Raw genomic sequence first — 25289 nt, forward strand, 5'->3', positions numbered from 1 at the left:
TGTATCAGGATTAAACAGAACATTATTACATGTGGCAAATCAGGCAGTTTGTTCATTACTTCTAAAACATTACACTGCTTATCTGATTGAAAAACAACAAAACAGACTATGGGTTAGGGTAAGAGAAAAAGAGATTTAAAAGAAATCGTCTACGCCATTATTTGTCATCGTGTTCTAACGAATACAAATAATTGTGTTAGCTCTGAAAAGTGATACACTTTGTCGGAGCTAACGGAAGAGAGAGAGTTGCCATCATTGAAAACCGGGTGTCCAAAAGTAGGCAAAATGAATGCAGGGGATAACCTTTCCTCTGTTCAGTCAGCTCTTCATAACTAAGGAAACAGTCACATGGACTTACAATAATGGCTGACTTCCCAAGTAGCCTCTTGGTTAGTACTTCTGTTCTAAATAAAATTGGCAATTACATTACCCTTTAATAAATGATCCAAGACAAGTTAAGCAAAGGATAATAACATTGCACACCATTCAGACTCCAGTAAGAAAAAAAAAAGTACTAAAAGTTAAGCCTGATCACCGTTGATATTTGCATATTTTATATTGGTCCATCCGTATTCATTGTCTATGGGGAAACCGAGATACTTTGCAAGCTTCTGTTATTTTTCGAGTAATAAAAATGTGGAACTATCAACATGCACATCTCTTCACTCAGAATATGAGGATAGTTTTTTAAAAAACAGGCACTGACCACCAACATCATAAGCAGTGAATGTCTAACTAGTCACTGAGCATTCTAAAACCGTACTTACAGTGAACATCACAATAACCATGGCACTGGTGCCAATCATAAACAAGAGGGGGAAAAACAGCACGCACCTTCTCTTAAGATAAGGTTTAACAAATGTCATTTTTGGCAATATTACAAAGCATTTGGGTCATGAAATTAAATGTGCAAACGGTCAAATTATGAAGGAACCTCTCTAAGATCCAGCTCAGTAAAGATTGCTATATATTCCCAAGAAATGTATAACTTTTTCTTTAATTCATAAAAATTACAGTATATTCAAAATGTGCATAATAACAAAGGGAAGATTTGTCAGCATCTTTATAGCCGACTTCATAACCCTGTTCCCAACGATGTTTAAGAGACTTGAAAATGGATAAAAACAATAAAAAGGTGCTATTTACCAAAATATGTTCATGATAAAATCATGCAAAACATTTTATGGATCATTTCCTTTTTTCACAATTACATTTTGTTTCTCATGATTTTCAGCATTTTAAAAAATATTTTCTGTATGAAAGCAGAGCTTATCCAACGCTGCCATAGTACTTACGGTATAAGATCGACTGTAATATTCATTGTTAAACATGAACAGTAAGAAAAGTGGAAAAAATGCAGGTAATAAAATGTTTTCAGTTAATGTTCATCTGTTACTAGACACTTAAATAACACATTCTGCAACATAGGTCAAATTAGCACTTCATAAAAATAAAATAAAAAAACAATCATTCGAGCCATGCTCTTGATAATATATATATTTTTAAAATCGATACACTGGGTATATTAAATAAAGTACTGAAATAAAATGAAAATAGCTATTTTTTCCCGCATATATTCGGTCCAAAAAGTGTTCAGGAAGTCAGGTAGGGGCGTGGTTGGGTAAGTTACATCGGGGGAGAGCCAATGGGGGGGGTTGTTCATCTCTTCCTGCGGCAGGTGCGTTTGTGGTCGGCGTGCCAGTGCTCCTGTTGACACTTGATGGAGCAGTAGGAGGTGTTCCAGCAGCAGTGGTACATGGCTTCCTCCTCACAGTTATAACACTGGAGGATAAACACACAGTCAGAACTGACATGGCTTCCTCCTCACAGTTATAACACTGGAGGACACACACAGTCAGAACTGACATGGCTCCTCTTTAGGCTTGAATTTTTTCGTACATTACTATGATGTAATTTGTGAATACCACTTTAACAAATAACTAATTTGCTGTTAAGTCATTGTCATATTCAATTGATACATTATATTGACTATGTCTAGTACTGCTCTAATTATGTATTGGCCTTTTGGTTATGGAGTTAAAAATCCCAAAAGGTCAAAGATGTGCTTAGCTACCTCTGTAGGTAGTGGGGTGTGGGACAAATCCATTAAAAAAACACAATGAATGAACTGTGCATGTCCAAATATTTTTGGGGATTTAGCCCCTCAGGTCTCAACAGACTGAGCTGTGTGTGGTAGAGAACGAGGGAAAGAGAAGACTCTCACTCACCCACTGCTTCTTCTTGGTGGTGGAGATGAGCTGCTTGTGCTGGGCCACCATCTTCTTCACCTCCTCCACCAGCTCCTCCTTACACTTCTCCTTCACCGTCTTACACTTTCTCTCCATCTCAGCCTGGCCCCCCGACACTGCCTTGCTCACCGCCTGCCTCTTCTCGTCCTCCATCTCAGAACGCAGCTGGAGACACACACCACAGAAAATGAGCCTCAACTTTGATACCTGTGGTATACTCATGTGTGTTAGCGTGTTTCCTTTTCTTTAAGAATAATTCAATAAAAGCTTTTCTCAGTGTCCTACTGTTCTACGTCCTACTCAGTCTCAATCCCCCAGTCCCTCACCTTCTCCAGGGCCTCTCGGACCCCCTCAGTCTCAATCCCCCAGTCCCTCACCTTCTCCAGGGCCTCTCGGACCCCCTCAGTCTCAATCCCCCAGTCCCTCACCTTCTCCAGGGCCTCTCGGACCCCCTCAGTCTCAATCCCCCAGTCCCTCACCTTCTCCAGGGCCCCTCGGATACCCTCAGTGTCTCAATCCCCCAGGACCTCTCGCACCCTGTCAGTCTCAATCCCCCAGTCCCTCACCTTCTCCAGGGCCCATCGGATACCCTCAGCCTCAATCCCCCAGGACCTCTCGCACCCTGTCAGTCTCAATCCCCCAGTCCCTCAACTTCTCCAGGGCCTCTCGAACCCCCTCAGTCTCAATCCCCCAGTCCCTCAACTTCTCCAGGGCCTCTCGAACCCCCTCAGTCTCAATCCCCCAGTCCCTCACCTTCTCCAGGGCCTCTCGAACCCCCTGTCTCAATCCCCCAGTCCCTCACCTTCTCCAGGGCCTCTCAAACCCCCTCAGTCTCAATCCCCCAGTCCCTCACCTTCTCCAGGGCCTCTCAAACCCCCTCAGTCTCAATCCCCCAGTCCCTCACCTTCTCCAGGGCCTCTCGAACCCCCTGTCTCAATCCCCCAGTCCCTCACCTTCTCCAGGGCCTCTCGAACCATGCGCTCCGTCTCCCTCTTGTTGTCGGCCTTCATCATGTCCTTGACATCGTTGAAGATCTTGGTGTACTTCTCGTGGCACATGTTCTGGCAGGCTCCATCAGAGGTGGTCTGGGTGCTGCGGTGTAGGCTGCGTGGCGAGGTGGCTGAGGCCTTCTTGGTCTGCGTGGAGACAGACAGCTTCTCTGGCTGGTGGGGCGTCGTCACGGGGATCTCCTGGCTGCTGCTCACAGCCTCCATCTCAGGCTCCGGGTCCTGGGGGAGAGAGGTCAGAGATGGCGTTAGAGATGGAGAGAGAAACAAGCAAACAGACAGACACACACATACATCTCCCTACACACACACAACCCCCACCCCTCACACACAAACACTAAGTACTTGATTCAATCCATATCGCCGAAGTTTAGTGCGATTGAACTTTAAAGTCAATGCGGAAACTGCACTCACGGTAAACGCTGCGTATGGCAGCTCAAATCGGAAATTACCTTTAAATGTCAAGCGCCCTATATGCGACACAGATTAAATCAAGCCCTAAAACACTTCAAATGAAACACACAGACACATACCATGGTAACACACTGGCTAAGGTGACAGTACAACAGTAGTGTTGGGATACTTACAGTGGCTTCCTCTTTGGGCTCAGGAGCTTGACTGCGACGGCTCTTCTTTGCTTTAGGCTCCTGCCTGTCTGGCTGATGGTCTCGGTCTGCCTGTCTGTCTGCTTTCTGCTGAGGAGAAACACAACATATTGGATTACAGTAGCGCAGTATCAGAGATGTTTAACACCTCTGTTGGATAAGCATTTCCGTTACCACGGCAACCATTCAAGCCTGAGCCATAACAATACAGATGGTGTTTGTGTTGACCCTCACATTCTCAAATCATTGAAATTCCTCCTAATTTATTACAGGACCTGTAATATTAAATTAGCTACTAAAACCACACCAGAGCAGCTTTTAGTGAGCTTATTTTCAACATGCAAATAAAAAATACCTATGTGTGTGAGAGAGTGTGTGTGTGTGTGAGGCTAGTGCATGCATACGTACATGTTTGACCTGATCGTTGTTGTTGCTGGTGGAGGAGATTGAGTACTCTGCCTCCTCCGGCCTCTCTGTCAGCCTCTCTTCTCCGTCTCCTCTCCTGTCCTCCAGCCTCTCCACCGCCTTGGTTTTCCAGAAGCGGCCCTCCCTCTGAAAGCATTGGGACAGCTCTAGCTCATCACAGGCCTTCTTCCAGCTCGCGCTGCGCTTCACCTGCAGCTGCTGCACCGACACCTTGATGTCCTGGATGTTGTCTGCAGGGATCCACGCTCTGGGGACAAGGAGGAGGGGGAAGAAGAGGGAGAGGTGGAGGGACAACCGTCAGAGCAGCCAGGGAATCTCTCAAAGCTCCATAGCCAGGGGAAATGATATTGCATGGATAGCAAGATGCCTTGCTCTGGCCAAACGCTACATCATGCCCACGGACATTAGTTTCTTCTCCGCAGAGTCTGGATCTGAGTACCTCCCGACCCTTCACCGAATGTGAACACATTCAGGGCCGTCTGATTGGTACAGAAACCAATGAGTTGGGCCAGAGCCAGAACACACGTGGGTAAAGTGGAGGTTTGGAAATTCGTCACTAGCTTTGATACTCTGTTTGGTACAACACCCCTCGTCACCACACAACGACTTCAGCGACGACAGTATCAGACTGAAGTGTGTAGCGAACGACAGAGGAGCGGAAGAATTCCGTTTGAGCCGTCAGCCTAGAAATGATAGAGTACAGACAAGAAATTCTGGGTGTTCGAAAGTTTAAAATGATCCACTATGATATATCCGCCGCTTTGCGTGTCAATACAGCTGGCCCTCAGATCCAGAGACTCATGTCCTAGTGATAAGGCTGTTGCATAAGTAGCGGCACGATAACTATGCCCTGTCTATCAGCACGAGTGTGATGGCTGACCTCTGGTCAGCCATCACTGGGAGATGAGTTCTAGCACCTTAGTGCACTCCTTTTGATGAACATTTTGGTTGAAAGTAGTGAGCTACATAGGGAATACAGTGCCACTTGGGACGCAGCCTCTGTATCAGTGTGATGGCTAACCTCTGGTGCTGGTGGCCAAAGAAGCGGACGTCCACCTGATTGTCCTCTCTCTGCAGGACCTTGGCTGGCCAGTAGCCAAAGCCCTTCATCTTAGCCCACACAACCTCATGATTAGGAGTCTGCAACAACAAGCACAACCCCAGATCAGCACAGGGCAAACGACACCAGATAATACACACATACAATTCATTCAACTTTTGTCCCCTTATGGCAATTATATTGGGGCAATAATGTTTCAGACATAGCCCTAACATTACGGCCAATATTACATTGAGTTGATATCTTGATCATTTCAACAATCAACATTGAAGGAGCATTGAAGGCAAGACCGCTTGATACTCACACAGGGGTAGCAGAACCAGTTGTCAGGCCGAGCGTTGGACAGGAAGAAGCAGTTCTTACACAGCATCAACTCGTTCAGCTGGAGAGAGAGCGAGACGTGGAGCGAATGATGAAGAGACACAGAACAGCTGCCCTGCCACTCACAACCACCTAGAATACTACAATACAAATCTGTCACATTTAGTTCAGAAAAGAAAAGGGGGGGAAACTGTTTACCTCATGGCATGTGTCACTGTAGAGCAACCGTGCTATTTCAGCTTGGTCACTATGAACTGCAACAAAAACAGGTTTCGTTAACGTTGGGAAAATAACATTGAAGTACATTGTAAGGATTTTGTTCCATTGAACATGCCACCGCAAATGCATTGTAACTACATAGAGAGACATGATCCTCCTCATTTTTTGGTAGACAATCAATAACAGTTCAGACTTCGTGCTTCCTTCAAATTACATATCTGCCACAACTATACAGTCTTATTTTCTAAGCTGCAATTAATAATAGTAGGAAGGAAATCTGACAGCAAAACTTGCTCTTCACAGATGTTTCCCACATGGAACCTTATTCCCTATATAGTGCACGACTGTAGACCAGAGCTCTATGGTCCTTGGTCAAACGTAGTGCAGTATAAAGGGAATAGGATGCCATTTAGGACGCAACCCATAATAACAGCATGGTTGTGAACGACACACACACCCCCCCACCTCCAAACAAGATGGCGGTGTTGTGCACGATCAGCTGAGCATCTGCCTTGAACTCGTCGAAGCTCTTGTATTTCCCCTCGGTTAGGTTCTGCAACACAGACAGCGATACAGAGACAGAGAGAACACAAAGAGGACTATTCATTCACACTAGGTAGGGCAGCAGAGAGGGGTTGTGTGGTGCAGTTGCAGTACCATAAGAGACCAGAGGAGGGCAGTGCACCACAGACCCAGAGACCGAGACCCAAGCCAGGGAGGCACTGTGCTGTTTTCTAGCCTATCCAGAGGCCTATTCACTCAGCACCAAACAGAAGAAAACCGAATGGAACAGGGAGGGACTAAGCTGAACGTTTTGATACAGTGTGCACTAATGAATACTACCCTGAGACAGTGGCGGGGAGCGCTGTGCTGTTTCCCAGCCAATTTGGCAGGCAGGACTTGGCTGGCGGGAACTACCAGTGATCACGGTGCAGAGGAGACCTCACTGACGCCCTCGCTGTGACGAGAGGCAATCTGAAAGCCTCAGCTACACAATCACAGCTTTATACTGGGGCTACATCTGACGTGCCCTTACACAGACCCTCACCAAACAACATGGACTAAGTCCCAAATAGCACCCTATTCCCTATACATAAGAAATAGGGTGCCATTTGGGACAGAAAAAAAAGTGAAATCCTGTGTTCAGCAGTGTATTGCGGGGAGTTACCTCCTGAATGTTGGTGACGTCCAGCGTGGTGTGGATGAGCCTTCTGTACATCGGGTGTTGAGTGTCTTTGCCTTTCTTGTTCAGGTCCACGGCCTACAGTGCCAGGAGAGAAATAATATGATTTATGGGCGAAAAGGAGGAGGGGAGCTGGGATAAACCCTAGCCATTGTGGTGGGACATTTTACTGGCCTTGATTTAAAGCGGAGTAAAACATGGCAGAGCTCTGATTCAATACAGTGTAGCGTTCCAAATGGCACCCTCGGAGCCCTATAGGAGGGCTGGTCAAAAGTAGTGCACTATATAGGGAATAGGGCGCCATTTGGGATGCAATCAGTGCCACAGACTGGTCCTGCATCCCTACCCTGAACATAAAACTAACTGCAACACTCACCCTCTCTTTCATGCGCTGAATGATAAAACGCAGGTATCTGCACATCTCCTGCTTGTTCAGGTTCTTCTTTTTACTACCCTAGAGAGAGAGAGAGAGAGAGAAAGAGAGAGAGAATGACTCTGTAACCCATCCAGCTCTCTATTCAAACCACGTGTAGCTAGCAGTAAATTGGAACTGATGAGAGCTAACTGAGTATATAATATGTTATATTGTCACATACACCGGATAGGTGCAGTGAAATGTGTTGTTTTACAGGTTCAGCCATAGTAGAACGGCACCACTGGAGCAAACTAGGGTTAAGTGCTTTGCTCAAGAGCACAGACAGATTTTTCCCCTTGTCGGCTCAGGTATTCGAACTAGGGTTGCACATTTTGGGGAATATTCAGGTGGAAACTTTCCGTGGGAATTAACAGGAATATATGGGAATTAGTGGAAATATATGCAAATTAATATTAATACCATTTAAATGTAGATGTTTTTTGCATTGGATATATTTACCATAGCATATGGAGACAAACAAACCTTTCACCTTATAAGTAGACATAATTGCAAATGATTCAATCCTTCCAATAGAAAAAAAAACAAACAATTTAGTTGGCCACCAACTTTTCAACCCTTGTACTGGTCAGCCTGTTGCGTGCTTTGGTGTGTGTTCCCAAACAAGGACCAGTTGCGCTCTGAGGCGGCTGATGTTGGTGAGATTTGGAGGATGATGGAGGCAACGGGGGAAGGAGCCTCAGATCCACAAAGTCCCTTCCACCAGGTGGCTGATGAGATATGTTGGCACGACTTCCATATTGCATCTCCATCCCAAAGCCCTTGCTTGGAAGTGTACAGACTCCCAAGAACTCTTGTCCTCATCCAGGACAAGGTGGTGAGACACGGTTGTGATGACACCATAGGCCTTGTTGATCTCTGGACAGACAGGATGGTCTTGCCAGCAAACTTGGGGTCCAACATGTACGCTGCGGCGTGTATGGGCTTCAGGCAGAAGTCTTTGCGCATTTTGATGTATTTCAGAACTGCAGTTTCCTCTGCTTGGCGCAACAGTGAAGTGGGCAGGGCAGTACGGATTGCTTCCCTTACATCTGCAAGAAGAGTCTGAACATCAGACAGGATGGCATTATCTCCCTCAATGGCTATTGGTTTCAGGAGTGTCAGGCTGCTTACCACTCTCTTCCAAAATACATAATTTAGGAGGATCCTCTTGATGGGGCTGTCCATATCGGCAGACTGTGAAATGGCCATTTCTTGGAGAGGCTCCTCCAGGAGACTGTCAAACATGATGACAACACCACCCCAATGGGTGTTGCTGGGCAGATTCAATGTGGTGGTGCTCTTATTCCTCTCACTTTGCTTGGTGAGGTAGATTGCTGCTATAATTTGATGACCCTTCACGTACCTAACCATTTCCTTGGCTCTCTTGTAGAGTGTATCCATTGTTTTAAGTGTCATGATGTCCATGAGGAGCAGAGTCAATGCATTAGCAGCACAGCCAATGGGTGTGCTGTGAGGGTAGGACTCCTCATCTTTAGATCAAGCAGCCTTCATGTTCGCAGCATTGTCGCCAGTGCAAATACCTTCTGTGGTCCAAGGTCATTGATGACTGCCTTCAGCTCATCTGCATTGTAGAGACCAGTGTGTCTGTTGTCCCTTGTGTCTGCTGTGCTCTTGTAGAATACTGGTTGAGGGTTGGAGATGATGTAGTTAATTTTTCATTGCCAACGAACTTTCAACCACCCATCAGAGATGATTGCAATACAGTCTGCTTTCTTTATGATTTCCTTGACCTTCACTTGAACTCTGTTGAACTCTGCATCCAGCAAATTAGTAGATAAAGCATGTCTGGTTGGAGGGGTGTATGCTGGGCGAAGAACATTCAGAAATCTCTTTCAATACACATTGCCTGTGAGCATCAGAGGTGAACCAGTTGCACACTAAGCTCGAGCAAGACATTCATCAGCATTTCTCTGACTCCGTTCCTCTATTGAGTCAAAAGAAAACTTCTGATTCCAGGAGGACCATGAGCCGTTGCTATCGATAAGGTGTCTGGTTCAGCATTTTAACCTCAAATAGAAATAGAGGGACTTTTGTCAGAGGTTGGTTGTTGTGAGCGCTGAGGGAATTTTATGCACTTGGCCAGATGATTCTGCATCTTTGTTCCATTCTTCACAGTATTTGCAAATGTACACAGTTTTTCCTTCTACATTAGCTGCAGTGAAATGTCTCCACACATCAGATAGTGCCTGTGGCATTTTCCTGTACAGATTAGAAGTAAATGAGTAAAAAAAACTATACAATTCCATGTACAGATAGTTAAGCAGTTGGATTAAACAACTCTTTTGTAAGATAAATGTTTTAAAATGAAACATGTATGGAAACAGGTGAATTAACACTCCTCCGTTAGCAGGCTCAAGCAAGCTAAAACCCACATAGTAGCAAAAACTAACTTGCAGAAAGTTATAGATGATTTAAACACACTTTGCTTTAGGCTACTATTTACTAGTTAACAAAAAGGCATGCATGTCATATAAAATGCATTCACCCCACCCAATATTTTAAGCAAAACTTACCAGAAAGCATGCAGTCCTTGGCTCAGACAGTGAGGTAGTGTGGGCTCAATAGCATCTCATTAGTGTGCAAGATCTTGAGAATCAGCTGTACATGTGACGGAAGAGTGCACTGCACATGTGACGGAAGAGTGGTGCATGCAGACGGTTGCAATTCCATTGAATTGGAGATAGTTTAACCAAAATATGCCACAAGACCTAGAATTGCCTTATTTGTATCCCACAAAAAAAGGTTCACTGTTATAAGCTAACTTTTTTGATGAATTTCCAGGAAAATTCAGAAAATTTACCGTTAAGTTTCCGACCCTTTGCAACCATAATTCGAACCAGCAGCCTTTAGGTTACTGGCCCAACGCTCTAACCGCTAGGCTACCTGCCGCCTATAGGAGTACCTACCCTGCACACCACACACTGCCAGTGGGATCCACTGTCCCGGGGCTTGTACTCATCAGACAGGCATTTTAGGTGATAGACACGGAAGCAGTTGTCGCACACAAGCACGTCTCCGGGCAGGTGGCACTCGAAGCAGTACCAGTCGTGGCTCTCCGCCTCCCATTCCTGAAACAGACGGAGCACAGTGGTCGGTGCCCCCCCTCCGCACCGACCTGACGGCTAGACTACACCCCCAGCCAGGGGGCCACTCTTGGCCCCACCACACCAGCTGCTCCACAACACACACCTGTGCTGGAGCTTGACAAAGGCACATCAATGGAACTTTTCAGTTCTATTATCTACAAAAAATATATGTTATATATCCATGTCTCCTTTGAAAAGTGGTCTTCTGACCTCAATGGGACTTCCTGAATAAATACAAGTTAAATAAAACATGAAATCCCAAGTTTTTACAGGTAGCCTATACAAACATCACAACAGTTATTGAATGTTTAGTTAGTTAGTGAATTCTGACTGACCTCCTCTGGCGGCTCCTTCTCCGTCTGCAATTAAACACCCCCATCATTGATTAATTAACTAACAAATAAACGGTGTGTGTGTGTGTGTGTGTGTGTGTGTGTGTGTGTGCACAGTGGATTGTGTACCATAACACCTGTGCAAGCCAATGATTCAAAGCACAATCTTTGGATAAACCTCATTGGAAGGAAGGCCTAAGACTAATGTGTGACCATCGCTGAAACATTGGCTTACTAGAAGGCTAGAGGAAGTGTATGTCCCAAATGGCACCCTATTCCCTATATAATGCCCTGGTCAAAAGTAGTGCACTATGAAGGGCATAGGCTGCCATTTGGGATGGAGACAAAGTTAATATAAAATCCAGATGTGGTTGTGCATGCATGAAAGGCTGATGGAAGCTAGGGAAGGGTGGGGCAAATTCCTGCCAACCTGAACCTGCTGCTCAAACCTTTATGATTTAGCCTTTATGATTTGATTTAGCCTTTATGATTTTAGCCATTAAGGGGCACAGAGCTAGAAACTACCTGCCTGCCTGGGATTCAAACCAACAACCATGGTAGTCACACTCCTCCTCCACACAGTCTGGAGTGGAAGTCAACAAGGACTGTGTTATATTGCAACATGTCAAAAACTAGTCTACACCTCCTCACAAAACCATTTCTTTCAGATGTAGGAAGCCAGAAAACCCGTTCCTTCAGATTAACGCCAGATCCAACGCCATCTAGGCTCTGCTCAGTTGCACATGCTCTGTTTAAACCTAGTGAGCTGGAGAGCACTCCATCACAGGTGAGCAGAGAGGAGGAGCACGAACTAAAACACAGCCATAAAAAGTCAAAAGGATAAAGGAAAGAGGACAGACTGACAGTCGGTAAACAGTGCCACTCCCAGCCTAGTGGGCTATGAGAGCCCTCCACAAGTTCCTCCATCTCTTCCTGTCCTGGGCCTGGTTTCCCAAAAGCATCTTCAAAGGCTAAGTTCATTGTTAGAACCATCGTAGGAGCATCGTTAAATCTCAGATCTGTAGGTGGTAATAGCCCATCTCTCTAGGAGCTGATCAGTCATCAGTATTGTGAACAAATTATAATGTAAAGCAAAGATTTTAATGGAGAAAGCTGATCCGAAAGCAGCGCTCGCTTTCTTTCGATCCTATTGCTATCGACACATTCTCCAAAGACGCACTCAGTTCTCTCTGCGTGGTTTTGGGAAACGCATGTTACATCTTCGGCCATTGTAGAAAAGATGCATCGTTAAAATACTCATAAGCCTAAGTAACATTGCTATCGGGAAACTGGGCCCAGGGCTGTTTTAGACATTTCTTTCCAGGCGAGACCTAGTCTGTTGGTAGTGTTCAGCTCTGTTTCAACAGATCTCCCTCTCTGCGCCTGGCCCAGTCATACTGTACAGTCAAGTGTAGAAAGGTACTTCACTGTCCACTCTGTGTCCCTGCCCTATTGTATTCTGAATGAAACGGTTGTTGTGACTTAAAAAAAGGGTGAGGCCTCTGGGGAAGGACTGTCTGTGTCCGATGAAGCTTTCTACCTCACCTGGAGTGTTAAATATCACCATCACAATGGCATGATTTTCCAGTGTGGTGATGGTTATTTCAGAGATCAAGTGAAGGACATCCAACATCCCCATGTAAGAAAAAAAAGGCTGTTGACCATCTACTATAATATAAGGGAGAGGTAACATACAGTACAAGTCAAAAGTTTGGACACACCTACTCAAGGACTTTTCATTATTACTATTTTCTACACTGTAGAATACTAGTGAAGACATCAAAACTATGAAATAACACATATGAAATCCTGTAGTAACCAAAAAAGTGTTAAACAAATCTAAATATATTTTATATTCTTCAAAGTAGCCACGCTTTGACTTGATGACAGCTTTGCCCACTCTTGGCATTCTCTCAACCAGCTTCATGAGGTACTCACCTGGAATGCATTTCAATTAACAGGTGTGTCTTGTTAGAAGTTAATTTGTGGAATTTCTTTCTTTCTTAAACGCGTTTGAGCCTATCAGTTGTGCTGTGACAAGGTAGGGGTGGGTCCATATTATGGCAAGAACAGCTCAAATAAGCAAAGAGAAATGACAGTCCATCATTACTGTAAGATATGAAGGTCAATAAATCTGGAAAATTTCAAGAACTTTCAGTTTCTTCAAGTGCAGTCACAAAAACCATCAGGCGCTATGATGAAACTGGCTCTCATGAGGACCGGCACAGGAAAGGAAGACCCTGAGTTACCTCTGCTGCAGAGGATAAGTTCATTGGAGTTACCAGCCTCAGAAATTGCAGCCCAAATAAATGCTTTACAGAGTTCAAGTAACAGACACATCTCAACATCAACTATTCAGAGAAGACTTCATGAATCAGGCCTTCATGGTTGAATTGCTGCAAAGAAACCCCTACTAAAGGACACCAATAATATGAAGAGACTTGCTTGTGCCAAGAAACACAAGCAATGGACATTAGACTGGTGGAAATCTGTCCTTTGGTCTTATGAGTCCAAATTTGAGATTTCTGAGACACAGAGTAGGTGAACGGATTATCTCTGCATGTGTGATTCCCACCGTGAAGCATGGAGGAGGTGGTGTGATGGTGCTTTGTCACTGTCGTTGATTTATTTAGAATTCAAGGCACACTTAACCAGCATGGCTTCCACAGCATTCTGCAGCGACACGCCATCCCATCTGGTTTGCGCTTAGTGGGACTATCATTTGTTTTTCAACAGGACAATGACCTAACATACCTCCAGGCTGTGTAAGGGCTATTTGACCTAGAAGGAGAGTGATGGAGTGTTGCATCAGATGACCTGGCCTCCACAATCACCCGACCTTAACCCAATTGAGATGGGTTGGGATGAGTTGGACCACAGAGTGAAGGAAAAGCAGCCAACAAGGGCTCAGCATATGTGGGAACTCTGTTGGAAAAACATTCCAGGTGAAGCTGGTTGAGAGAATGCCAAGAGTGTGAAATGCTGTCATCAAGGCAAAGGGTGGCTACTTTGAAGTATGTCAAATATATTTTGGTTTGTTTAACACTTTTTTGGTTACTACATAATTCCATACGTGTTATGTGGGTGCCATTTGGGACGCAGGCATAGTATAGACAACTAGATGACATCACACACCACCACACCCCCCTGTTCATCAAACCAAACGCATGCCGGAAACACAGAGATCATAATAGTAACACACAGAGGAACGTAGCTACACATCCCTCCCTGAGGAGTTACTACTACTACTACTACTACTACTGCAAAACTACATCTACTACTCACGTACTCATCATATATGCTTGCTATAAACCTGCGACTATGTTGGCATTGCTTGTTATGTCACTCAAAAGACATTGCTTTGAAATGTACTACTATAATTCCCAAACTATTTTTCAGAGATGTATTTATCTGTAGATGTATTTGAAGTACTGTATGTGTCAAACAAAGCCATGGAGAATATACAGCTTTCACTTTATTTAACCCTGGCAATGAATTCGATTTTTTCATGTAGCTATTTTTAAAGCAACGTTACATGTGTAGATAAGTAGCAAGCAAATATTTAAAGGAAGTCACTTTGATCCATTCCACAAGAAATTGGGCCACCGAGAGACAGCGCTACAATGGGCTTTCTGGAAGATTTTCACATGGAATATCAGCATCTTCTCTGGTGTTAAAACTACTGAGTGTGACATAAAATGGTCTAATCATTACAAATGAAAAGATTTTTAAAAACAGTTAAACTAATTCCATGAGTCTATTATCTTCATATTCTATTATAGAGTATGCTGCGCTGTAAAAAGATTCCATAAAATCCAAGATTGCGCTGCAAGTGGCCGAAGTGATTTGTTCGCGAGATGATGTTAGTAAAATAAATTATAGAGATAAAAGCAGAACAAATCAAACCAAAATAAAAAAAACAATGATGCACCCTTACCTTGCTTCCGTCGGCATTGGGCTCCTGTGTGATTGCAAGTGACCCAGAAAGCAATGTTTAAAGTCCTGCTGCTACGGTCAATTGAGCTCTCTTTGGCTGCGTTAACACAAGCAGCCCAACTCTGATATTTTTTTCACTAATTGGTATTTTGACCTGATGTGAAAGATCTGACGTGATTGGTGAAAAGATCAATTGGCACGGAAAGAAATACAAGAATTGGGCAGCCTGTATAAACACAGCCTAAGAGCAGTGCTAGTGTTGACTGAACTGTGTGGGTTCAGATTGTTTGGTGTATAGCAGAGCTACAGTACAAAAGGAATGTGTGTATACCTATGACTAACAAGTCAGCTTCACATACAGTAAACATTTGAAAAAGATCAGCATGACTTCAATCACCAGGTCATTATAGTCAATGCTGAATTCAGTGCTATAGTTCATAGAACCTCTGAATGACTGATATATAACTAACATGCTGACTACACTGGCCACGCGCCATCCACACAAGACGCGATCAAGACACGCAAGTTAAAATATCAAAGCCAACTGTGAACCAACGATATCAATTTGGGGGCATGTCGAAACACATAAAACATTCATGGACATTAAGCTAGCTTGCTATTGCTAGCTAATTTGTCCTGGGAGATGAGCATGGGGTTTTACCTGAAATGTATGTATTCATTGTTGCTGGATTTTTGTAGAATACAAATTCATATGTTTCTCTACTCAGACAATTAATCCACAGATAAAAAGGGAAAACGAGTTTGTTTTTAGTTAATTATCTTTCATTCATCTCTACTCATTTGTCTTTCAAGCATCCATGTGGGCTTGTATCTTTCTGATATCCAATAAGATTAGGACTTGTGGAGTGTCTAAAATATAACCAAGTTGTATTTTAGCGCTTAGCTACGCAGACACTCGTTCACATGAGCGGTGGGGGTGAATTGATTGAATAACATGTATGTGCACATTTATTTTGCAACGTGGCCGGTGAGGTTTGCATGTTAGTTGTCTAGCATAGCAGATATACACACACACACAAGACACTCCATACAAATAAAAAAGACGTAAACATTTCATGAAGGTTTCCTCTGAACAATAGAGGTGTTAATCAGGAAATACACCCCTGTCATACGGGGTTTTATATTATCACTACAGGGTCAAATCCCTCTCTTACCTGCTCGTCTCCAGGCAGCCAGTAGCCCTCCTGTTCGATGCCAGCCTTGGAGCCCTTACAGCCCACAGTGAGAGTCTCTACGACCAGGCCATCCTTCACTGCCAAACTCAGCTGCCTGGCTGTCTCCTTTGGGTGCATGCCAAACACACGGCTCAGGTACCTGCACAGACACAGCACACCAACATCACTGTCTCGGCCTGCCTGCGTTCTCTAACATCTCAACTCAACCAAAGGGAAATGCATACACCTCCAGCCAAATATGCAATTCACAAGGGAAATGTGCGAGAACAGAACAGAAGCAGCTATAGACAAGAGTGCCCACTGCATTGCCAAGGAAGGTATTGCGTTGCCAATTTAAAATCTTGAAGTAGGGCCTGGCCTATCCCCCAGAAAAATATTGCGACCTGCATTAGAAACGCATCATCACAGTGAAGCCCAGTACATGCTCAAATCACATAGAATAGTTAGACATATACTACCACCAATGACTGTGCATTTTGGTCAGACAATCATTCGTGTTCTGCACAGAGATGGAACCTTTTCACATCTAGGTCCTAATGTAAAGAGATAATAACACAATTTCCTCACTCTCATTCCCGTATGCCTTTGTTCTCATATTAAACTGTATTTTCATGGACTCCCACTGTCACCACCTCATACATTCAAATACAAAATGTCTAGTTTTAAAGACATTAAGACAGTTCAACAGTGCCTGCCATTGAATTTTATCGCTTTATCTCCATGACAACAGCCACTCTGTGGCATTCATTATGACAGTGGCCAACTCCCAGGGCTCTCTGCCTGAGGATTTCATTTAGCCATATTCCTACTCCCATTAACATGAAAAAAAATGACTGATCAGCCATGGATTTCGCCGTGAATGAATTTAGACTAGACTGTAAGAATATCACATAACGATCATGTCTAATAAACTTTGATAGCACCTAACTCTTACAGGCTGACTACACCGGCTCGCGTCGCAAAATACATTTTGACATACATGTTATTCAATTACCCACACTGCTTGCACGCGCCAACGAGCGTCTGCGTTGCCAAGGGCTAAAATAGAAGTCAGTTCTATTTCTGACGCAGATCACGCTGCAAGTCCTGCCTCTCCCATCTCCTCATTGGTTTATAGAAGCAGGTACCCACGTGCCATCTCCTCATTGGTTATACCCACGTGGGTGACTGAAAGACAAAATAGGTCGGTGGCGGTAATGCACCTAATTTATGAAAGTTGCCAGTCGCAATATAAAGTCAAAAGAAGAAAAGGCCTGGAAGGAGGAGAGATGACTAGAAACGATTCGGTTGACCATTTTATGTATGGATTTATTGGCGGAGTAGAGGACCTTGTGCATTTCAGGTAAAATAACTCAATGTTTATATCCCAGGTCAAATTAGCTAGCAACAGCAAGCTAGCTAAATAGGACAAATTAGCTAGCAAGTTCAAGCTAGCTAGCTAAATTTCCATAAATGTTTCATGCTTTTCGACCTGTCCCCAAATTAATATAATTGGTTCAGAGTTTGTTTTGATATTTTAACCTGCGTGTCGTGATCACTTTTAGTGTGGGGGGACAAAATACATTTATGCACAATGGTGCACGCGCACAGACGGTTTGGATTCCGTGTTAGGGTCTAAATCTAATTATATATTCATCAACGTCTGATTCTACAATATAGGTTGGTTGAATTAATTTATGGTCTCAGGGTTCAGAATTCAGAGCTGCCCGATGGCCTGGCAACATCTGCCAAGCTCACCGGGCCAGTATATCTAGCTTTCATATGGCCCGCTAAGGCCATTACATTTTCAAATTCCAAAACATGTCTATTTGTAATTAATCACAATCTTCCCAACGTCTGACACTTCACACTTGTTATCAACCAGCATTCGGTTCCCAAGCGGTGGCAAGAATGCCAAAGCCTTCCCGCTCCGTCTCATGTGACTCCCACCTCAGTACGGCCTGGATACTCGAGTCAGACCCACAGAGTTGAACTTCGGCCATGTCACGTGTCACGGCCATTTGAGTGCATAAACGATAGGCTTATTTATATTCATTGTCAAATTCACACAATTGCACTGTATTTATAAACACAGTAAAAATCACATGATTTTATTAGGCTAGTGGCGGTGGGACTTTTTTAGGACATTAAACTAGCAACAAGATCATATTTAGAGTCTGATCCACAGTGCATTCGGAAAGTATTCAGACTTTTTCCACTTTGTTACATTACAGCCTTATTCTAAAATGGATTCAATTGTTCATTTTCCTCATCAATTTACACACAATACTTTATAATGACAAATCAAAAACATGTTTTTTAGAAATGTTTGCAAATGTATATATTTTTTTAACTGAAATATCACATTTACATAAGAATTTACAAAGTCTTCTTGGCTATGTCGCTACAAGCTTGGCACATCTATATTTGGGGAGATTCTCCCACTCTTCTCTGCAGATCCTCTCAAGTTCTGTCAGGTTGAGCATTACTGCACAGCTATTTTCAGGTCTCTTCAGATGTTCGATCAGGTTCCAGTCCGGGCTGTGGCTGGGCCGCTCAAGGACATTCAGAGACATGTCCCGAAGCCACAGCTGCGTTGCCTTGGCTGTGTGCTTAGGGTTGTTGTCTCGTTGGAAGGTGAATCTTCACCCCAGTCTGAGGTCATGAGTTCGCATCAAGGATCTCTCTGTACTTTGCTCCGTTCATCTTTGCCTCGATCCTGACTAGTGTCCCAGTCCCTGTCGCTGAAAAACATTCCCACAGCATGATGCTGCCACAACCATGCTTCACCGTAGGGATGGTGCCAGGTTTCCTTGGCATTCAAGACAAAAAGTTCAATCTTGGTTTCATCAGACCAGAGAAGCTTGTTTATCAAGGTCTGAGAGTCCTTTAGGTAACTTTTGGCAAACTCCAAGTGAGCTGTCATGTGCCTTTTACTGAGGTGTGACTTCCGTCTGGCCACTGACTCATTTCCCTGACCAAGGCCCTTCTTCACCGATTGCTGAGTTTGGCCAGGCGGCCAGCTCTAGGAAGAGTCTTGGTGGTTCCAAACGTATTCCATTTAAGAATGATGGAGACCACGGTGTTCTTGGAAACCCTCAATGCTGCAGAATTTGTTTGGTACCCTTCCCTAGATCTGTGCCTCGACACAATCCTTTCTCTGAACTCTACGGACAATTCTTTCACCTCCTTGCTTGGTTTTTGCTCAGACATGCACTGTCAACTGTGGGACCTTAAATAGACAGGTGTGTGCCTTTCCAAATCATCAATTGAATCTACCACAGGTGGACTGTAGAAGCATCTCAAGGATGATAAATGAAAACAGCATGCACCCGAGCTCAATTTCGAGTCTCATAGCAAAGGGTCTGAATACTTATGTAAATAAAGTATCTGTTTTTTTATAATACATTTGCAAACATTTCTAAAAACCTGTTTTCGCTTTGTCTTTATGGGGTATTGTGTGTTGATTGATGTGGAAAATGTTTTATTAATCCATTTTAAAATAAGGCTGTAACGTAACAAAAAGGGAAGGGGTCTGAATAAACAGTTTCATATGTTAAAGCTATGTCATCATTGAGGGGATGGTTTTAATTTTGTTTTCCAAATAATCGGTTTAAATATCAGATTGTATGGTTGGCTATAGGCTACCCAGACTGCAAATGAAACATGAAATCACCCATGATTCAAATTCTGCATGCATAGCTTGCATTCCTGTGATCGGTGTGCCACTGGCAAATGTATCTGAATGTCAAGCCCTGTAGTCTAAATGTCAATAAGCTAAATAAATTCCATGTCAAGTATTGAACCATGAAACCATCATAATTGCAGCTATTGATCAAGTATGACCCTGAGAGTGGGGTGGGTAAGACCATCCATCATCCACCAAACTCAATACGTATTCAACGTGAATAGGCTATGCATGGAAGGTGTATCACAATTGTAAACAACTAGAGACACCTCGTCGTTCTGGCTCCAAAACAGCAAGGTGTCTCCACAAATGCTTAGGCCTACTCTTTTGGCGTTTGTGATGTCTCCATTTTCCATACGTATTGGAACAGAACTAGTATGACTGCAGCACTTACTTTGAGATCCTGTCCATGTTGGCAATTTGTTTCTGGTTGCGTATGACCTCAATGGCGGCCCACACGTACTGAACCACTTTAGGGTCCGCCTGCCTCTTTTTCACCACACGCGACATGATCTCTTTATTCATGACACCTGCAAGGGATGGGAGAAAGGTTTCAAAACATTAGGCTACACTGCGGAATCTCATCAAGGAGCACCATCAATAGAGAGCAGGGGCAGACTACACCTTCAGCCTAGCCTGGTGGAACAATCCTGATTGCTACGTTCACCATTCTATTTCACATCAACAGAATGGTGAACGCAGTGATCAGGATGATTCCATCAGGCTACCTCCAGCCATCTTCCTAGCTAAAACTGCCAGGATAAAGGATTCATCCAGGATAAGAAACAACAAGAATTTGCAGGTTCCAAAGCCCTTCAGGACAAGGATTGGTCAACCCAATCAAGACAACAAAAACTGCCTATTCTCATTTCAGAAGGTCCTGACCTCAGACATGTGCTTTGACTGGCCTAATAGATGTCCATTGTCCATGATGACACAACACAGCTCCAATGATCATGCACGTGTCACAGGTGGCTTCCTATATGCGTCCTATGGCCTAGCCTAATTCTATTGGCCTTTTTATATATATGTAATTTCCTTAAACTGCAATGTAACAGGAATCAGCATTTAGGGACCTGTAGTAGAAATGGCCTACATATAGGCTATTCAGTGAGAGAAGAAAAGCATCATCCTGAAAAAAAAACTGTTATTACAAAGACACAATGAAAGTTGTGCAACTTCCCGACACTGCCATAGAACAAATCAAATCCGAGGAAATACAATATTACTCCAGAGAAAATAAAAGGAACAGTAGCAGTTCGCCTTCTTTCAACTAAAGAGCAGAGTATTATTAATCCCAATTTGGGAAATTGTTTTATCACAGCATGCTTCATCAATAATTTAAGATTAAGACACATGAAGGGACCTGCAACTTAGTATCCGTAAAATAGTCTGATTCAAGTGCTGTTTTCCTATCGTAATTTAGAGGGAGAAACAAGAAAAAACAACAGGAAGACATCCTAAAACAGTTAATCAATGACATTTGTTAAAAAGCTTAATGGATGTGGGTAAAAATAACTGTCTAAACCTCTCTGTGGAACTTCTAGGCAGGATGGACCTGCTACTAAAGCTGCTCTTGTGTTGCATTAAAGTGCTGTGGAGTAGGTGTGTGTCATTGCCAAAGATCATGTGTGTTTTTGCATGCAGCATTTTTATGAAGAGGTCCTGCATCGATTCCCGGCTGCAGCCATACGTAGCACTTGCTTTCTTGGTAATTTTGTCAAGCTTTTTTTAAGTCCTCCTTTCAAGCACACAATGGCAAAGCTCACTACACTCACCATGCCACTGCTGTAGAACATGCAAAGCATTTTGTCACAGACATTAAAAGATCTCGCTAAGCTTCCTTAAAAAGTATTGTCTGAATTGGTATTTTTTGTAGACAGTGTGGGAGTCCTCCTTCCAGTTCAGTTTGTTTTACACCCAAGTACATATACTATTACACCCAAGTACTTGTAAGAGTCCCCAGTACCAATCTCTTCACCATTAATAAAAACGGGATTAAAAACATCTTTATTTTTCCTAAAATCTACCACTAGCTCATTGGTCTTCAGTACATTCAGGTCCAGGTAATTGGCTTCCCACCATGTCACAAAGGACTCGGTTGTATCTATGCGATGAGCATCGCCTCCTCTTATGACACAGCTTACTATAGCTTTCAGAGAATTTCTATGAAACAGAGATTCAAATCCAATTTCACGCATTTCACTTCTTAATAAGCTTCCATGAAACGTAAAATGTCACTTTAGAAAATGGGTGTCGTCACTAGTTACCACAGCCACAAAGTCTTAATTATGGCTAAACCACACCTATTTCAAAAATGTATCTTCTTGAAATCTCATTTTAAACCTAACCCTCATCTTAACCCTAACCATAGTGCTAACTGTATGCCTAACCATATATTAAGACCAAAAAGATATAGGCCATCCAATTTAGATTTGTGGCTGTGGTAACCATAAAGCTGATATTACAACCTCACCATATGTAACCTTAATTTAACTAGGCAAGTAAGTTAAGAACAAATTCTTATTTACATTGACCGGACGGATGTGATGCAGCCTGGATTCAAACCAGGGACTGCAGGTACGCCTCTTGCACTGAGATGCAGTGCCTTAGACAGCTGCGCCACTCGCTGCGCCATTATGTACCTTTTTGGTCCAGACTTCACACACAGAATGCAAATCCATAAATACTTTTGTTCAACTCTAACATTTAAAGACCAAAGGCCAAATTATGAGCATGGTTTACTAACCATTCACAACACTTTACTAAATACATAAGCCTATAGTAGCCTACCTACAAACATCCTGGGATTTTACCAACTCATTGGGTCAGACACAGGAGGAAATAGCCTACACATCAGGTACTTCAATTGGGCATAGTCAGAATACAAAACATGTGATACTGAAATGTGAGCCACATTTCACAGATTTAGGCAGCTCACATCCAGTCCTTACAATACCATGGTATCTTGTATGTGAAGCCTATTGAGTTTACTCTGATATATAGAGCAACAAACACTTAGGCCATATACATTTTATAAAATATTAACAGGTAAGGTAAGCAAGCAAATATAAATAAAACAATTCAAGAGTAGAGATTCTTGTTAGCAACCTTAGTTCAACACCTAACGACCTAATCAAGAGATATTAACATCTTGGGGAGACTAAAAGAGGCATGGTTCAGCTATAATCTGACAGGAAGTTGTGTCTCTCTCTTTACAGGAAGCTTGAGGACAACATTTTAATTTTAATGGTGTATTTTTTCACTTTTTATTTTTGAGAAAAGTGATGAGGACCAACTGTTAAACATTTCATTACATGTGTATGGCCTTAGCAAGACAGTAAAAATAACCTGAGGGTTGAAAGACTCTAAATCATGTATCTTCCACTGCCTGACATGCAGCCTGCTGAGCTGTAAGAGACGGTGAAGAATTGCTGAGAGGAGTAGAGGTGACAGTGAGCAATATCCCATGCTATGCCAATCAGAGTAGGCATTAATGAGTGCCAACTGTGTCATAGCACTGCTCTGTGCTCAACTCCACATCCACTGGCACCTTGCACAGGAAAGTAACAGCAGGGGACGGCAGGTAGCCGAGCGTTGGGCCAGTAACTGAAAGGTTGCAAGATCGAATCCCCAAGCGGACAAGGTAAAAATCTGTCTTTCTGCCCCTGAACAAGGCAGTTAACCCACTGTTCCTAGGCCATCATTGTAAATAAGAATTTGTTCTTAACTGACTTGCCTAGTTAAATACAGATCACAGCTGCTACACACCTCTGTCTCAGGGCGACTGACACTACATGACTCCAATACAACAGAGGTGGAGGAACTACACTCCCCCATTCTATTATACAAGGTGTCCAGGAGCACAAAAAAGACAGAGCTTTTAATCATATATGAGATAAGTCTAGTTATTGGCATCTGGATGAATAAAGTTGATCAAATGTATGCAACATTTGTTGTTTTCCTCAAGGTCCAGCTGCTCCTCTGTTTTCACTCTTCCAACACAACCAGTGCACAACAGAGGAGGATGACATAAAATATACCATCTGAAATTAACCACTGTTGTATATAGGCCATCTATATTCTTGGTACGGGCAACCGGTCAAACAGCCGGTCAAAATCACCATGAATAATAGTAGCTATGGGAGACATAAATCCTGAAGAAATTCTGCGGCTGTGCTAAAGCTGAAGGAATAGTTAAAACTAAGTCAAGAAATACTATTTTGAAAATATAAAAACAAGATAGCTACATGGACCGCTGTCATCTCATTCGCTGGACCGGAATATGGGTTCGGCTAACCATACCAGGCAACTTTTCACACCATCATCATGATGAACGGCACATGTGCATAAAACAGTTGTTGGGTGTAAGATAGGCCTGCTATGTGTAGTACCTAGCTAATTAGTTGGCTAAATTCATTGCAATCACTTATCACATCGACTATTATTACAGCTAACCATTTAACTAAATGGGGAAAAAACGAATAACTTTTACATTCAAATTGCATAATGTTGAAGAGCAAGCAAACATTTTGTTACCTAGCTAAAGCGTTAGCTAGCTAGATTGGCCAGCTAACAAGCTAATTGGACACATTCATACGCCTTGTCGTCACTGTTTTAATTTTATCTGGCCAACTATTGACACATGGTTAGTGGGAGAGCAGGTAATTGTGCCTTCTTCCCTAGACCATCCAAATTGTCTGATTTCTGGATTAAGTATTCAACACAGTCCGTGGATATTTCAACAAAAGCAGCCAAGGCCACAAGAGCAAACTGGGAGCTCCCAGTCAGTTAGCTGGCTCCTGTCAGCTTAATATTAGGTAGCTAGTTGGTACTAACAGGAAGCTAGCTAACGTTTGGATAGGATAATCTCCATGGCGTGGGCCAAATACAGCTTGTCAAAACGTTAGTTAGCTACCTAGGTCAAATACTTCAATATGCATGGCTTGATGTAAACTACTAAAGCTATCAACCTAAACATGGTTCGACAAAACATAGTAAATTAAGCTAAGGTAACTAGCCAGCGAGCTAACCAACGCATTAGCTAGCCGAATCGGCAAAGCAGTTCTGTACTAGCAAACGTTAGCTGTCAAACATGATTAATAGCCGCGTAGTTGGGCAAATCAAATACAATATCGTTTTTTGACAGTAGTAAAGAAACTACAGTAGCTACCAAAACGTGCATGGAAGAGCTTTTTTTTTTTCCGAAGGCGCCATGTTCATAAAATAGCTAACTAGCCGTAATGTTTTCATTGAAGTAATACATGTTTCATGAAATAAATGTCAAACTTACCTTTACTACAGTATTACTAATATATGTGTCTGTATAACTCCGTGAAGGATTCAATGTAAAATACCTTACATTTGTATTTCCGGGATAGTTTAGACTGTCTGAATTATGGTTTATGTCCAGCTGGCCACAGCACAGGATTGGGGAGGTAAACAGCGCCAACATAGCAGGACAGGTTTTTACACAGGAGAACTCTAGTGGTGGAATTGTGATTTGACACGATTTTTACAGTCTATGCTTGACACACTTCTGTCTTTATTATTTTTGTGAGGCAAC

The 25289-nt window shown here is 43.0% G+C and overlaps 1 protein-coding gene across 6 annotated transcripts; it reads right to left on the reverse strand.

The window, feature by feature from the left end:
* Positions 1-1221: 1221 nt before the first annotated feature.
* Positions 1222-25196, reverse strand: LOC139386484 (zinc finger MYND domain-containing protein 11-like). Of its 6 annotated transcripts, none has more exons than XM_071132047.1 (17): positions 25017-25196; positions 20118-20253; positions 16036-16195; positions 14862-14885; positions 10928-10951; positions 10413-10574; positions 7447-7524; positions 7056-7148; positions 6353-6440; positions 5867-5922; positions 5652-5729; positions 5309-5427; positions 4270-4534; positions 3844-3948; positions 3203-3478; positions 2229-2414; positions 1222-1782 (listed from the first exon to the last, which is right to left on the reverse strand). In XM_071132047.1, the coding sequence occupies exons 2-17, from the start codon at positions 20246-20248 to the stop codon at positions 1660-1662; spliced, it is 1968 nt and encodes a 655-aa protein (XP_070988148.1). In that variant the 5' UTR covers positions 20249-20253; positions 25017-25196; the 3' UTR covers positions 1222-1659. The 6 variants fall into 6 exon arrangements, with proteins under 6 accessions (XP_070988148.1, XP_070988147.1, XP_070988150.1 ...); XM_071132046.1 differs by having other exon boundaries at positions 3844-3951; positions 25017-25186; XM_071132049.1 differs by lacking the exon at positions 14862-14885 and having other exon boundaries at positions 25017-25185.
* Between the last annotated feature and the right edge of the window lie 93 nt (positions 25197-25289).

This window comes from Oncorhynchus clarkii, chromosome 28 (assembly GCF_045791955.1).
Source record: "Oncorhynchus clarkii lewisi isolate Uvic-CL-2024 chromosome 28, UVic_Ocla_1.0, whole genome shotgun sequence".
NCBI lineage: Eukaryota > Metazoa > Chordata > Actinopteri > Salmoniformes > Salmonidae > Oncorhynchus > Oncorhynchus clarkii.

What these genes read in the sequence shown, in the direction of transcription:
- LOC139386484 (XM_071132046.1), bottom strand. Translation starts at nt 20,248, where the DNA reads ATGAATAAAGAGATCATGTCGCGTGTGGTGAAAAAGAGGCAGGCGGAC. An exon ending in ACGTCACCAACATTCAGGAG is followed by an intron (nt 6,441 to 7,055) that starts GTAACTCCCCGC and finishes TCTGTGTTGCAG; the next exon opens with AACCTAACCGAGGGGAAATA. An exon ending in TTCGAGAGGCCCTGGAGAAG is followed by an intron (nt 2,415 to 3,202) that starts GTGAGGGACTGG and finishes GTGTGTCTCCAG; the next exon opens with CTGCGTTCTGAGATGGAGGA.